The sequence below is a fragment of the Pygoscelis adeliae genome, unplaced genomic scaffold, assembly GCF_000699105.1.
Source record: "Pygoscelis adeliae isolate BGI_AS28 unplaced genomic scaffold, ASM69910v1 Scaffold178, whole genome shotgun sequence".
NCBI lineage: Eukaryota > Metazoa > Chordata > Aves > Sphenisciformes > Spheniscidae > Pygoscelis > Pygoscelis adeliae.
The window spans coordinates 3266515-3281505 of NW_008825323.1; the positions used below are offsets into that span (position 1 = coordinate 3266515).

General features: G+C 41.5%; 1 protein-coding gene across 1 annotated transcript in view; it reads right to left on the reverse strand.

The window, feature by feature from the left end:
- Positions 1–1633: 1633 nt before the first annotated feature.
- Positions 1634–14991, reverse strand: part of MCTP1 (multiple C2 domains, transmembrane 1) — a 176461-nt gene continuing 163103 nt past the window's right edge. The window contains exons 16-19 of the mRNA XM_009330317.1: positions 9739–9848; positions 6460–6569; positions 2823–2920; positions 1634–1705 (exon numbers count right to left, since the gene is read on the reverse strand). Coding sequence (XP_009328592.1) covers positions 1634–1705; positions 2823–2920; positions 6460–6569; positions 9739–9848 — 390 coding nt within the window. The remainder of the gene's footprint in view (positions 1706–2822; positions 2921–6459; positions 6570–9738; positions 9849–14991) is intronic.

Sequence of the window (14991 nt, forward strand, 5' to 3'; positions counted from 1 at the left end):
AGGTCCAAGACTTTCTGCAGAACAGTCATTTGATTGGCATTCTTTCAAACATACAAACAGAAAGATCAAAATAACTGTCACATCAGAAACCGGCTATCAACGTATCTGTAAAATAAACAAATCCAGAATGATCTTTCATGAGCAATGCACCGAACACATAATTCTTTAGACAAATATATATACATTTGCTTGCAAAGTATTTCTAAATAGTCTTTTCAAAAAGTATTGTTAGAGTAGTGCAATATAACTTTATCAGCAATTGCAACCAATGAGAGGTAACCCAGAGAGGACCACAGGAACAGCTCCTCTCGAGGATGCAGTCCTGCCGTTCTCCCCTGGGCAAAAATCCCCTTTAATGTCACCGGGAGCTACGACTAAGGGCTGTGCACAGGTAGTCCCTTAGGAATGAAGTCTCTGCTCACTACGCGGGGAGCTGAGCGTGGAATTCTACATGCAGCTATCAGAATATATCCCCAAGTACTCATTATGCAGTGGCCACTAAGACATTTGAAATGTAAACGTCTCTCATCTTATGTTCAATGTAATTTATAAAATAATGCAGTTTCCATGCAGTAGGGCACAATCGTATCAGAAGAACTGACTACATTATTAGCTAAGGAAATAAAACTGGTATATCAGTTTTACCACAACTGCATTTTCTCCTCTACACTATATTTCACATTGGTAACAGGTAATGTGTTATATCATAAAGCACATTAATATGATCTTGTGATTTGAAAGCAAAAACATTTTCTGCAAGATTTCCATATTAAAATAGTTATGTGCACAAAAGGTGTTCATAGCATGACACCCAAAGCAATATGGAGTTAGTTTTGATAGTATTTCCATTACAGCAGAACTATGAACTTCATTCACTAAACTATGTAGTACAAATGAAGATTACTGGTACATATAGAAAAATCAGATAGGCAATCAGTTACAAACCTGGCAGTATTTTGAGAGAGAGAGAGATTTTTAGGTCTTATAATGGAATGATAAAAACGGCAGGAACTTCTTTTGGGAGCTCCAGAAAGAGATTTGCACTTGGTGTTTCTCATTATCTTATAAGCAGCCCTACTGCACAGGAAAACGTTGCACCAGGAGTTAACATCAGGGTCTGGAGTTCAAAAAAATCTGCTAAAACTTAAGTGCAGTAGGCTCCACTACATTGTATTTCTCTTGAAATGTATAAAACATAGAAAATCGTAATGGTGAGTTACTGGATAAAAATATTAATGCTCACAAATAAAATCTGACTGAATTTTAGAGTCAGATTCAAATTTACACCATTTGTAGATTTAGTCAGCATGATTTGAGTATTTCAGGTATCTGTGACCATCAAGTAGCAGTGCATATTTACCATTTTAGATTGATTCCTTTAACGTGTTACGCTGTTTCTAACAAGGCTTTCAGACGGCAAAAACTCTACTTGAAACCTTCGTCAAATGTGTCTTTACAGTGTGAAATGTATCTTCAATGAGAAATGCCTTTTTACAATATTTACAAAATCTCCCCATTAGATAAAAAGGCAAAATAAATAAAAAGCTTAGAGAAAGGAAACGCTGCTTAGGCTGTAGGCTTTTTCTTTTATCTTCCCCCAGCAGATGTTGGCCTCCTCAACACATGAAGCTGGCTAGCCAGGATTGTTTTTCTTCCTCTTGCTCGGGCTGTGACTGGGATCTTGTTTCAGTTCATGGTATTGCACCTGTTTAAACACAACGTTCAGAAAGAAACCGGTCAGGTGGCCCTTGCTAGAAAAAGAAAGATTTCTGTTTTTTTCCCAGGGCAAAAAAAGAAAGAAAAAGAAAACTATCCTCCTGCAAACTACATGGGATCTGCAGCTGTGATTCAACAACAACAGAATGACAGATCTAGATTAAGAAGGAAAAACAGCATTAGGAGAATCCTGCCAGGAAGTAAAACAGCGTTCTGACGTAAACTTTAAGGCGGCTACTTTTTTTGTTTGCTCCATGAGCTCTAACAGAGAATAAACAGTATACTCTTTAATGAATTGGATGAATATTCTTTGCAATGTTTCTTAAAAGCTTGCTTATTTTCACAGGCCTACCACAGAGGGAATCAGACTCAGGCGTGTGCCCGTATCTCCCTTTTATACCAGCTCTGAACTGAAACCGTTACCTAGAAATACGGGAAGTATACAATCTTTGTGATACTGCAGGTGATTTATATGCCTGACATTATCTTAACGCTTGCACCTTCTCAAGAGATTGTGTACCGCATTACCAAAGCTTGTAATTCATAACCAGCTTATTTTTAAAGGAGTTTATGAGCATAGTTGAACTGTGGCCACAGCAAAAGCTTTCACCCCGGGAAAGGAAAGGCTGAAGTGCTCTGAGTGCTGTCACGAGACACTGGGCAAAGCCGCCCGCTGCTGACGCCGTGTCCGTCCAGCTCTTCGCATCATTCGACCTTCCTATTCCCTCTCTGCATGTCCTGACGGCCTCAGCTCCAGCGTTTCCTACACAGTGCCTGACCCCAGTCAGATTCACACGGTGCCTCAGGCTGTTTAATACACACCCTAGCACCTGCTACCATCCCCCAAATACTTGTCTTTTTACTGATTGCTCCTAAGCATCCTCAAAGGCACAACCGAGGTAGTAGCTAATTCCTCGCTGCAAACACTCTACCAGGCTACTTAAGGTTCATGGACTATCCCCAGCTTGCGTTTGCAATTTCCTCGTGCCAAAAAATATGAAGTTGAAGCAAAATAACTGCTTTAAAACTTGTTTAAAAAAAACAGAAAGTCATGATGCCACGTATCAAATTAACTACCATACAGACACTTTAAAAAATATACACACCACTTGCACATCTGAAGGAACTCTGGATAGAAAGTCAAGTAGCTCATTGTTATCAATTGCATATGGACTTCGAAGCTTCTTTGTAAATTTATTGATGCCTGCAAAAGTGAAAGTTCAAATGTTACTATCGTAACTTAAAAAAAAAAAAAATTGGCAAATTTCTAATAAAGATTTTAGGATCCATTTCAAAGCCTGACATTAGCACTGAATTAATGAAAAAATGAACTGTAAACTCATGCTCGAAAAGTCAGAATCTGCTGCTGTCGTTCCCTCTGCTTCAAAATGCAAAAGTTCCAGGGACATTTTCAAATTCCTCCAACACTTTTTTTTGAAACTAATAGAAACTGTGGTTATTATGTGGAGTTGCAAAAAAGAGAGGAATAAAGTGTACTCCACTTCTGTGGCGGAGAGGATGAGCAGTATTGGGCTTAATTGCAGGACAGAACATTCAGTTAGACACAAGGAAGATCTCTCCAATGCTGAGGATGGTGAAGCACACGGGAGTAGTGAAATCTGCACCACGTGAAGACTTTACGATAAGTTTACACAAACCTCTCTCCGGGAATGACAGATACAGACGATCTGATGGCAGTGCAGAGAAGGGATGCGACGTCTCCCTTAGACATCATGGTCTTATGATGCCTACTGATAATTAGTGTTCAGAAGCACCAATCCTCCCCAAACTAAGCAGAAAGCAGGCTTTTAAATTAGACTCATTTTCTTATCATTACACACTGGGTCAGATTCATACACTTTTCACAGGAGAACCTCGTGCGTGTGTGCTCTGGGAACACACATCTAAAACATGGGCAGGAATGGTACGAACCGCACCGACTCTCACGTGTGTGGGAGAAAGCTGGGACAGCATTAAAAATGTGCTGTTCTGTGTAATTTATCAAGGCTGTATCAGAGATAAGATAATACAGTTTATCTTCCACGAAATTTCTGGTGCCCAGGCCTTTCAGAAAGCTTTAGCAAGGACATAAAGCTTCGGGACAGGGTGCACAAGCTGCAGTCTTGATAACACCCATGGCCTCCCACCGCATGAATTCTCAGTTCTGCGGTGTAGATATGCCAGATGCTGCCATCACTTTATCTGGTGATTGAACAGTGAGTGATGAGAAAGAATATCTGAGATTCAAACACCTTTGTTCAAGAAGATCCTTTGCATCAGCAAGTGACTGAGAAATTCAAGGCCTACCCCACTGTTGATTGCACGTGGCCACTGAACCACCCACGGGTGAATTCAGGAGTTGATATGGTCTCACCTTGTCACATCTGACAAAGAAAAGTACCAGTCACCCCACGAAAGCAAATGCGTGAATAAATCATGGTCGAGGCTCAAGAAAAGCAAAGTGCTGAACAGATGAGATGGGACACTACAGGAGAAGTAAAATACAACAAGGTGATTACGTCTTTTCCAAAAGCTTGAAAATTTTCTCATTAAAATAATTTTCTTTATACTCTTTTCCACATAAACAGCTGCGGCTGTTACCAGGACTCTGCACTCTAGCAAATGGGATTAGAGTGCAGAGGTGGTTCCTGCTCCACCATGGCTAACACACCACATGTTCAAGGACCAGCAGTCTCCACCGGGAGAAACATGTCCAGGGGGGAAAGAACTGAGAATTTCTTGCCAGCGCAGGCTGAAAGAAGCAGTCCCTATGGATGCACAGAAGAAAGACAGCTATACGGAAGACCAGCCATAACATGGAGGAATTTTCATTTAAGAAGCCCTGCCTTCCCAAAGAACAAAACGGGTAGATGCTGCTACAGACCAGCTCAAACTTTCCTATGGATGGAAGTCGGACAACAGAGGTCATTTGCTTTCAAGTGCAGGATGGATGAATGGAATCAAGAAATGTATATACGTGGGGGAGGCTAGGAACACACAATAATGGAGAAAACAGGCATGCGTTTGGAATACTACATTTTTTGAAGGGACAGCTGCTCAAAGCTACACAAAGCGCGACACGGTTCTGTGAGAACGCATTTCACCCCGAGGAGGTCTGCACTGCTGGAGCTGCAGCTACGCAGTACCTGTCTGGTGTCCCGGCCCACTGCAAGAGAAATAGGTCCCTAAAGAAGGGACCCCCAGACACCCGCTGAACAAGAAGCCACCTACACTGAAATGGAGGAGGAAAATGTGGAGCTGAAACCTCTAGTGAACAAAGGTGCCTGAAGTCGGATCTAGGTAGACTGGATAACTCCGGGGCAGGGAGGGAAGAGATGGAAGGAGAGAGAGCAAGGTCCATTTACAACAACTTGTGCTTATGTTATCCATCCATGGTTGGGGAGGCACGGACTCCAGTGTGGGAGTCATGGCTCTGCCCTACCTGAAACGCAGACATTTCTAGGGGAGCGTGACCCCTCCCGGGGTATCGCAGGGGTACGTCTCAGGAGTTTTTCAAACAATAGTGCTGCCTGTATAGTTTTGTGGGTCTTGGCAGGGTATTATAATCTCAGGTTCTTGCATGAAATCAAGGGGATGTATGAAAGCAAGTGTACAAGATGCCAGATCTGCCCGAAAAACGACAGAAAAAGGACATAGACCAAGTACTTCAAACTTCAGTAACAAGAGGCCTACCATCTTGTGTGCACTAGGAAGAATGAAATTTTGGGAACAAAGAGTTTGGGTTGCACCCAAGTGACACAGGTTATGTGGGGAATAAGTGAAATTCTGAGACAGGAAAAGATGCTTGCTTCTTTCAGTTCCATAAAAAAAATTTTTGTTCAAATCCTCCATATTGGTTCTTCTCCATTTTGTACATTCTGCTACATATATTTGTGAAGAGTCTGTAAGAATATTACTAATACTGACTGATATATAACAAATAGATTCTCTGGAGTCAGGTCAGTGATTTTATGTTGTCTCTTGAGTTCAGAATTTTTTACAAAGGCATGTTATTCTTTTCTTCAGAAAGAAAATCTAGACACAGATTTAATTGAGACAGTGCTCTTTACAAGTCTGCACTACTGAATAAAGGTACAGCTGCTGGTGGTGTAAGATGTACAAAAAATGTACAAATGAAAACTTGGAGCATTATTTACAACAGATGTGGTAACAGTAGCTGTTTAAAATCAGTATAAAGAATAAATATAGGGACAAGTAGTGAGAGCTTGGATCAATCACGAAACCACTCCCCTACCCCCCCCCCCCCAAATTTTCTGTTTATTATCAACCAGCCAAATACCACATACACCTTTCTGTCGGACTAAAGGTGACCCTTTAAACAGGTTTCTTGTTGCCATGTTTACATACGCTTTCACAAGATAAAGTACTGCAGTAAAAGGCATATTGTCCTAAATGCACTATATAGATTGAAATGCCTCTGTTTGTGTCTAAGTGCTGAAAATAAATCAGAGTAATATCTAGACAAAGCTACACTTTGATATATGAAGAATCCTCATGGCTACATGTTTATAGTATGATGAAGTCTAGAATGCCAACCAAGAAAAATGCATTTTGCAGGTGGGCCTAAATCTTTACACAGTTGTGATTTTTAACTAACCTGTCTGTTTCCATCATGGGGCAGCTTCATGACCATAAATACAGAAAAATACTGACAATGTAAGTCATCCCTTAAAAAACAGTTTTTTCTAAGTGGCACAGTCAGTTAAAAAAGGCTTTACTTACCCCAGACAAGGACAATGTATCTCAGTGGAACGAAATACAGGATGATGGTGAACACAGAGAGGGCAACAATCGCCAGCCAGCTCAGGAATGGGACAGTCCAGTTGAATGTACTAGAAGAAAAATTAACAAAAGTCAGAACTGTGGTCACCCGACAGAGCCAATAAAAGAAAAAATAATGGGCAGGACAGGGTAGAAGTGCCAGTTTCCATCAGCGAGAACAAACTGAAACTACGAATGTCCAGCACGGATGCTGGACATCAGGGCGAGCTTGGGCTCGGACCCACTTCCAGTGGAAGTGAAAGGAGGTCCTGGCTTCACCCACTCGCCTGCCGAATGGCACCTCTCCCTGGCCCAGCTCCGCACACCTTCCGGAGGAGGCATTGCTCTGCTCTTCAGAAATATCAGTGCCCACCCTCAATTTCAGCATCGGGCAAAACACACACATTTCCTTTCTGCCCAGAGGTGCCAACACAAGCAACCCAGATTCCTTTCTTCAATGCCAGTGCAGAGGCAGGGTGTAAGAGTTAGAAGAGTACTGCTAAGGCTTTCTGTTTTATCTCCTCCCTACTCTACTGTAAGGACAGAGCAAGCAGTTAAAGGCTGAGCAAGCACACATCAAGCCTTCCCCTGTGCCCACAGGAACCCTTCTGTCTTGGGGGTTACATTCAGGAAAAGGCAAGTGTATGGGTATGCAAAGCTGGAAACTCACCCACGCACCTAAGAAGGAGAGGGTTAGGGAGAAGGAGGGGACAGAACAGTCGGTCCTGAAGACAGGGATAATGCAACAGCAGTGGATGAAAGAAGGAAATAAAAACACTTTGGGTGGCAAAAAAAAAAAAGGAGAAAAAGCATGGAAGGAGCAAAAAAAGGAGGGAGTGGCATAAGATAAAGTACCTTGCAGGAAAAGCAAAGAAAAACTTCGTTATTCCAGATAAAATCTAATAAAATAAAAATTATTTCTTTACGGTTAAAAGGAAGAGAACTTCTGGGATCTCATCAGAGTTTCAGGACATCAGCTTTCCAAAAAAAGCCCCGGATCAAAACATCCTTAATAAGGGTCCTAAACTCTACACGGTGATAAAAAAACTGCTGATCACCTCGTTTTGCAGAGGTTGAGGTGTGGGCCGAGAGGAACTGAAAGCTAACGAGTCTCAAAACAGCCGTGCTGTGGCTCTCCAACCTCTGTGTGCAGGGAAGAGAGAAAGGCCAGATGGCCAGTTTATATGTATGTCCCACGGGAACACTGGTTAAAGGGAGCTTGGCTCAACGGGATCATTCCATGAAGGTATCACAATGTCAAAGGTGTTGCATGACATTTATCCAAACAGAAAATGTGGCTTTGGCTCTAAATAGTCTAATGATACTCTTTAAAGTATTACCACTAGCTACATGCCCAATCAGTGTGATTACATTATTTTGGCTTCTCTGGCTGAATAATTGCAATTATCTGAATTGCTAGCCATATTTTTCATAATGAGCTCTGGCTTCCTGTGTTTATTTGTCTTCTTTTCTCCCTGGCAATTTTGACATGTCTCCAGAGCGAACATTATGTTAGTGTCACTTGGTGTAGGATCGCTCCCTTTCTCCTCAGGGGACACCTGCTCTTTTCCGCTCTTCTGCATGCATTTGGGATGAACAGAAGGTTGAGGGTCTGCTCATGTTCCTGTGACTCGGCTTTGTGCAACGGATCACAGACACGCCATGTGTGGGAACACTGGCTCCTCACTTAGCAAACCTCCTTATGTGCTGTGTTAGCACAGCATTCAGTACAGGTTTCCCATTATAGTTTTAGGAACAAATTACAAAGATTTATAGGAAGATTCGGTCTCACTCAGTTTAGAAAATTCTGTTGCTCTCATCTGGTACATAATAGAACAAACCCTATTTCCAAAATGCACAATTAGAAAAACTTAATCATCAAGACAACTTCCACGAACAGCCTTTTGATAAAAGACTTCTTTGAGAGGGAGGCTCATTTTGCTTGTCTGGAAAACTTGTGCAATACAATGTGCTTGCTCCTGCCTCTGCTGCTGTGAACATAGCCTGTCTGGAAGTGTCCCCATGGGAATGTTTCCCAGGCTTTCCTATTAGGGACTTTGCTCTTAAACGCATAAATGGCAACGTCCTCTTCATCCTGATTCTGGTATGCTTGCCATTGCTGGTAGATTTAAAAACAAAAAGGCAGAACAGCACGATAGATGATCCTCCTGTTTCCTGCAGGTTGACCTCCACCCAATGCATCAGTTTCCTAAAATTCACTTCCAAAATTCAGTACTTATTTTGGGGCTGTACCCCTTGCACAGGCTACGGTCTCGTAGGTGTGGAACACCAATGCACTGCAGATGGCACCAGCAGTGGATGAGACAGGTGCCTTACGCTCCTAGAACACACCCAGAACACGGGAACACACAGCTTTAACTCTCCTCTAAGACGCGCTGCGCGCGTCAATGGAAGATTTACAGCGAAGCCTCTTGTGAAGGTTTTCTGACACGGCGTGGCTCCCGGGTCATCTCCCTGCCGGCACCCTCTGCCCGCAGCGGAAAGGCGGTTGCGAAGGCACTGCTCCCAACTTCTCATCCGGCAAGGATGAGATGCTCTCGGCTTTCGGGGCGCAGAAAGCCAAGTCAATCCTGTCCCTGCTTCGCAGCCGATGGCTGGAAGATGTCTTTGTGGAACCCGTCTGATCTCAAATAACAAACCTCACACTGCTGTTCACTGACCATGCCAAAAATACACCAAACCTCCTGCAATAAATCTCAGAAGCTCTCTTGCTAAAGGCCTGAATTTGTTGGCAATTCTTATATATCATGTATTAGGTGCTACAAATTACATATGCTCTAGGCGGAAAGGTTTTGTCAACTCACATAAATACAACGTTTCCAGCAACTGAACATATGTATATCCTTAAAATCTGAAAGCCCTATTCAGCTCTGCCTATTTCCTTTATCAAAGCTGCATTTTTTATTATTACTTTTAAATAACTACTGTTAGGCCTCACAACAAGATCTTCTTTCTGTTTTACTTCAAAGTCCTAGTTCTGATTTTTTTCCCAATTAATATATATCTAAATTCCAAAATTAATATGACAGGAATTTCATTAACTGAGGGCCTCCACAAAGCAAAGTAAATATAGATGAGTTTCAACAATGGATCATCCAAAACTGGAGTCCCCCACAAAAAAAAAAAAAGAAAAGAAAAAAGGTCTCACACTTTGTACCCCAGCTTGGAAAAAATATGAACGGTATCAGAGAGCAATCCAGCACCTGTGTCAGCACTTACTTTTTGATCCTTTCTCCAAAGGAAGCCACTTCATCAAGGATATTCTGGACACTGACACACACCTCCTGGATGGCATAAAGTCTATTCATAAATCCTTTTTTTTCACTGTCCTAAAGAAAAGAATAGGAGTAGTTGAATAAAAGAATTTCTGACTGTAGGACAAGGACCAAGTGTCCCATCAGTTAAGTTTCAAAAGTGCATGTGTAACAGATTCATCTAAAAGTAATTGGTAAAACCTGGCAATCAGAAAGTGTTTTCTTGTCCTTTAAGTAGTGCATATTGACAATAAATATGTTTTAGTATATAAGCTGAGCACCACACAATTTTGTTTGTCATTGCATTGGTTTCTAAATACATATTTCAGTAAGCCACGTCTCTGGTTTATAAACATGTTGAAGGTGCCAACCTCCTATGTTCTGTGCTCTCTTAAGTGATAAGAGTCAAAAGGTGGAATAAGGGCAGTTTGTCGAAATGCTGGTTCTTGCACTGATGTAGGCACCAGGAAGATAAAGATTCCTTGTGGGAGGCACTGAGTGAGAAACCAGAAACACCTCACTCCGACAGACACGATCCCCTCCGGCTCGTGAGGCTCCACATGGGATTTTCGCCTTCCCTGCTCCTCCAGACCACGCTGGCCCAGACCACAAGAATGAAACAGAAAATGCCCAGCAAAGTCATCTGGACATGATATGAAGATGTGCTGCTCTTCTGCTTAACTGGGACAATCAGAGGCATTTCATTTAGACTGGGAAAGATAGATACACTCATATTTAGCATTTTGTATCACACACCACTATTTTATACATAGTTTTATGCATCTATTACACACAGCCACTCTTCCAGTCCTTCAACACATCCTCCGTGCTTCTTTTACTCCGCCCCAGGCAAACCTGTGCGCATCATTCAGTGGCAGGGGAGCCACTAAATACATGTTTAAGTTGTCAGACGTACCCGTGCCCCCTATCTTCTACCTTTCTGCTTGACCGGTGAGCATGCGCTCGCTCTCTCTCATTTTTCCTCACTAATATTCAAGTGCTGCTACGCATGAAATATATGGAAGCTGTAACTCTGACTGCCTTTACAATATGATTAGTGCAGCCCATGGCTCCAAATGCATATAAAATGCCAGCCATGGACAAAATGAAAGATGCAGCGGAGTGTCATTGTAGGAAGTAATTTAATTACCTCCTTACTTACTCAGGTTTCTATACACTATTGGACCTTTATTCACAAAGCCATCAATATATGGTAACGTAAAAGTCTAACCATAATTTCGTTTTTGTTAAATTTATCAAGAGTCTTTGTGCCCCTAAAAATGTGGTCTTTTTTTCAAAAACAGAGTGACCATTTGTCCCTCAAAAGCAGGAACCACCCTCGTTGAGACATTTTCTGGGGTCTTTGATAGATTTGCCATCAGTGAATGTTGTCCTTCTCTCTGCCAGCTCAAGCAGACTTTGCCTCCTAGAAGAACCCAACAAGGTGCTGCCTGGGTACACCAATGCACTCCATGGACCATTCCTCAACTGGGTGTCCTCCCACTCTGATGATCTGTTCTTTTTTCCCCTGATAGCTTTCTATGTCTAAAACCAGACAGGCTGCAGCATCAAATCCACACAGAGTCAACAGCACTCCCCAAAAAATGCTGTGTTAGATGGAATTAAAATGAAGCATACCCATGGAAAAAAAAAAAGACAATTTCTCTTCATTTTTGCCCAGACTACATGTAAGTCAAAAGTTTCTGTTCAACATTTTCAATGGATTGATGCCATATTACCCTATCTAGTTTGAATTTGGTTAGTGTTTTCTAAAAATAAGAAATGGAAAGAAAAATATTTCAAGATTAGCAAAATATTTGATAAAAAAAGTTGTTCAAGATTTTGCCATCACAAACCGCACAATACAACAGTGTCTGTAATTGACTCCGAAGTCCAGCACCTAAGAAATTAGCGAATGTTGCATTCCATTTTTCTTTTCTTCTCCTGATGCTTAATTAGCAGACAGTATATTGATTCACTTATTTTGTTGTCATTTTTGCTGTCTTAATAAACCAGATTGGATGAGGAAAACATCATTTAACATTTAATCATCTGAAGTTACTTCAGTGATACTGGTTCTGCAACTATGTTGTCAAGATTTCTTGTGAAGATGTTGAAAGTATTTAGCTACAGAACACAGATTGTCTGAAAATAAACAATCATGAGAGAGACAGACAGACAGACAGAGATGGCAAAACTGCTTCCAGTGATTGAGTGTAATTTAAAAAACCAAACACTTGAGAGACAGTAAAACCACCAGTTTCTCAGGCAATGTGAAAGAGCTTATGTTCTCAGTCAAGATTAATAATTATTTCTATCATGAAGAAATATTTTTGTTTTTTGAGGATGACCATAACCACAACCACCGATATCAACTACATCCAGTGCTGCACAGCAACACCGAGTCATTTGTGAAGTTATTTCCTTAATATTTATTACATTCTTGAATCCTTGGCAATGAGAGCATTATTGTCTTCAGGTACACAGCTTCAGAGGAGGTGCAGCATATATCCAATGTGTTTCATCTGTCATCAGGAAAGAGATACCTGCTCTATTCCTTCATGTAAAACACATACTTCCAGTACTGGAGAAACATGAAAATAATGTTTTCTCATACAGCAGAAGCAAACAATAAGCCATACAGAAATCACAGGTATTTTTCTGCTTTTCAAATACGTATACGCTTTGCCTCTTCAGTTTTGTTTAACAGATTCTGCCCTCTCTGTAAAGTTATCTTGATTTATAATTAAGGTGTGTGAGAAAAAAATTATGTCACTGTAACAAAACCAGCACCCTTTGTGACATCTCCAGGACTCAACTGGGATTACGTTCACAGGTCCTGAGGCTGTTTTTCTTTACAAATATTTTACAAGACAAACTTGTACTTTTTCTTGAAAACACATCTGTTTTAACTCCTTCCCCTACCCCCCCTCCCCCAAAACCCCAAAAGACAGAAAGAGACAGAAAGAATCACTATTTCCACCCCCCTCCACCTTCTGAGCTTAAAGAAAATTTGTTGACATACTCTGAGGCAGGAATAGACAAAACAGCACAGGAAAGAGGAGGCGGTCAGAAGGATCAGGGTTCGGCTTTGCTTAAACTAATTCCACATGCCCCACAACTATTAGCTGTTTTTTATTTCCTGCTCCAAAGATTTGTGGAGAAAATAATCTGGGCTAGGGAAAAGCTGCACTTACTTTCTTCCAGCAAGATGCTGTGTTAGCAAATACAACATATGAGCCACCTTGAGCGAACCAAGATTCTTAATAATCCATTTTTCAAACACTACTGGTATTTCCTTTCCAAAGAAAGATAGGCTGTGACTGGAATCAATTTCATCATTTGTATGGCTACAATTGCCAAGTTTCTGGAAATAATTGCCATTTAAATAGTAGATAAAATTTATTACACAAAGCTAACAACAGCTTCATTACTATTTAATTTCCATTATTTGTTTGTTTGCAGTAGGCTTAAGGTATCTGGAAAGCAAGATGTTTGCTAGGGGACGGCTTTAAGCATAAACTGTGAAAGCAAAGTCAAATTGATGTTGATAGTCTGACTTGAATTCACAAAAGGGAATGAACGCAAAGTAAAGACTGAGACCACGTCCTCCTCCTCCTCCTCCTTCATAGGAAACTGTAGATTACAGATTGATATACTGCTGGCCAATAATAACACTTAACTCTTGTATACTGATTTTCAGCCATAACCATATTTTACATTTGGTGAAGCCAAAGCAAAACAAAGTAAATGACTGGCTCTAGACTGTGTGGAGCTAATTCACATGAAACCTTGAATACAACCCATATTGTCCGGGTCTCTTTAGTCAGCGGACTATGCTTCTAATCCCATGATAAAATAGGGTCATTTAGGAAAGGATTATATCTCTAACCCCAAACCTCTCTCTAGGGGTTAAAGTGCATTTATGAAACAAACATTTCAAAAGACAGGGAAAGCAGGAGAAATAAATAAGCCAGACTCACAAGTAAACTTTGATAAAGTTAATGGAATTAAGCCAGCAAAAAAAAGAGCTTTAAGTGAAAGGAGACATTTTTAGTACAGAGAATAAAGCTCTGAATATTTTATGGCGGATAACTGTCCTATTAATAACTGCTAAGTTGGAGAGAAAGGCACAGATCATAAAAACAAAAATCATAGGAGAGTTTCAAGAATAGAAATAAATTTTGAAATTTTTAGGAGATGCTGTCTGGGAAGACAGAGGCTCCAGATGGATCTTCCAAAAACACCCCTCGTTGCCCAAGCTGGTACGATAGAGCACCTCTGTACAAACCAAAGTGACTGAGACAAAGCCAGATAGGTAGAGAGAGAGAGGATAAGAAGCCACCACCGAGAGCAAGAGTGTTCACCTGGTATGCTCTAAGTGCTACGGTCCTGTCACTTGGCCACCACACGCGCTCTTCTTTGCTTGTGTCACGCTGAACTACCTATGGCCACAAAAGCATAGCCCCACAGCTATCAGTGAGGAACCTCTCTAATTACCCCTTCACCTTTAGTAACAAGCCTGTAAATCTCTATTACTTGAATAGAAGAATACTACTTCCACGAGGAAACACTGCAGATTATTTCAATTAATAATTGGTCTCCAAAGCAGAGCCCAACCATAGGCCCTGTGTCGTCCCCCAGCACGAGTCTCGGCCACGTGCAGCGCTGCAATGCCCTGGTAGACCTCCCTTTGGAGACTAACAAAGTAGACCCAGAAGTGCCGGTAGGAAACCCGTTAGCCCTTTAGTGGCAGGATTCATTAGTACCTCCCAGGGAGAGCATGCAGACACCGACTGTTGAATACCATCCTATGGTCTGGCCACTACTCAAAAACCTGTCACTGGGGATTAATGGCCTCAGCAATTACCTCCCAGACTCTAACCTCTGCTTTCTGGGAAGGTCACTCAGAAGAAGATAGTAAGCCAACACTATTGCAGCTCTGGAGGCATTTGACCTCCTCCAGGTCTTCTGTGCCCCTATCAAAAGGCTTCAGATCTGGTGATGGATACACAGGTAAGTCATTATTTTATCATTTTTCTCAGGGAAATGGAAAGAGGTCAGACAACCATGATGATATTGTTATCTTAAAGCTGACTGTGGAAGTGCGATCATGAGGTAGAGCTGAATGGTTTACAGGACCTGGAAAGGTGCATGGGGTGACCTGAAACTGGCCTCCTCCATTAAGTCTATAATGAACTGAGAGGGTCAGGTTGTT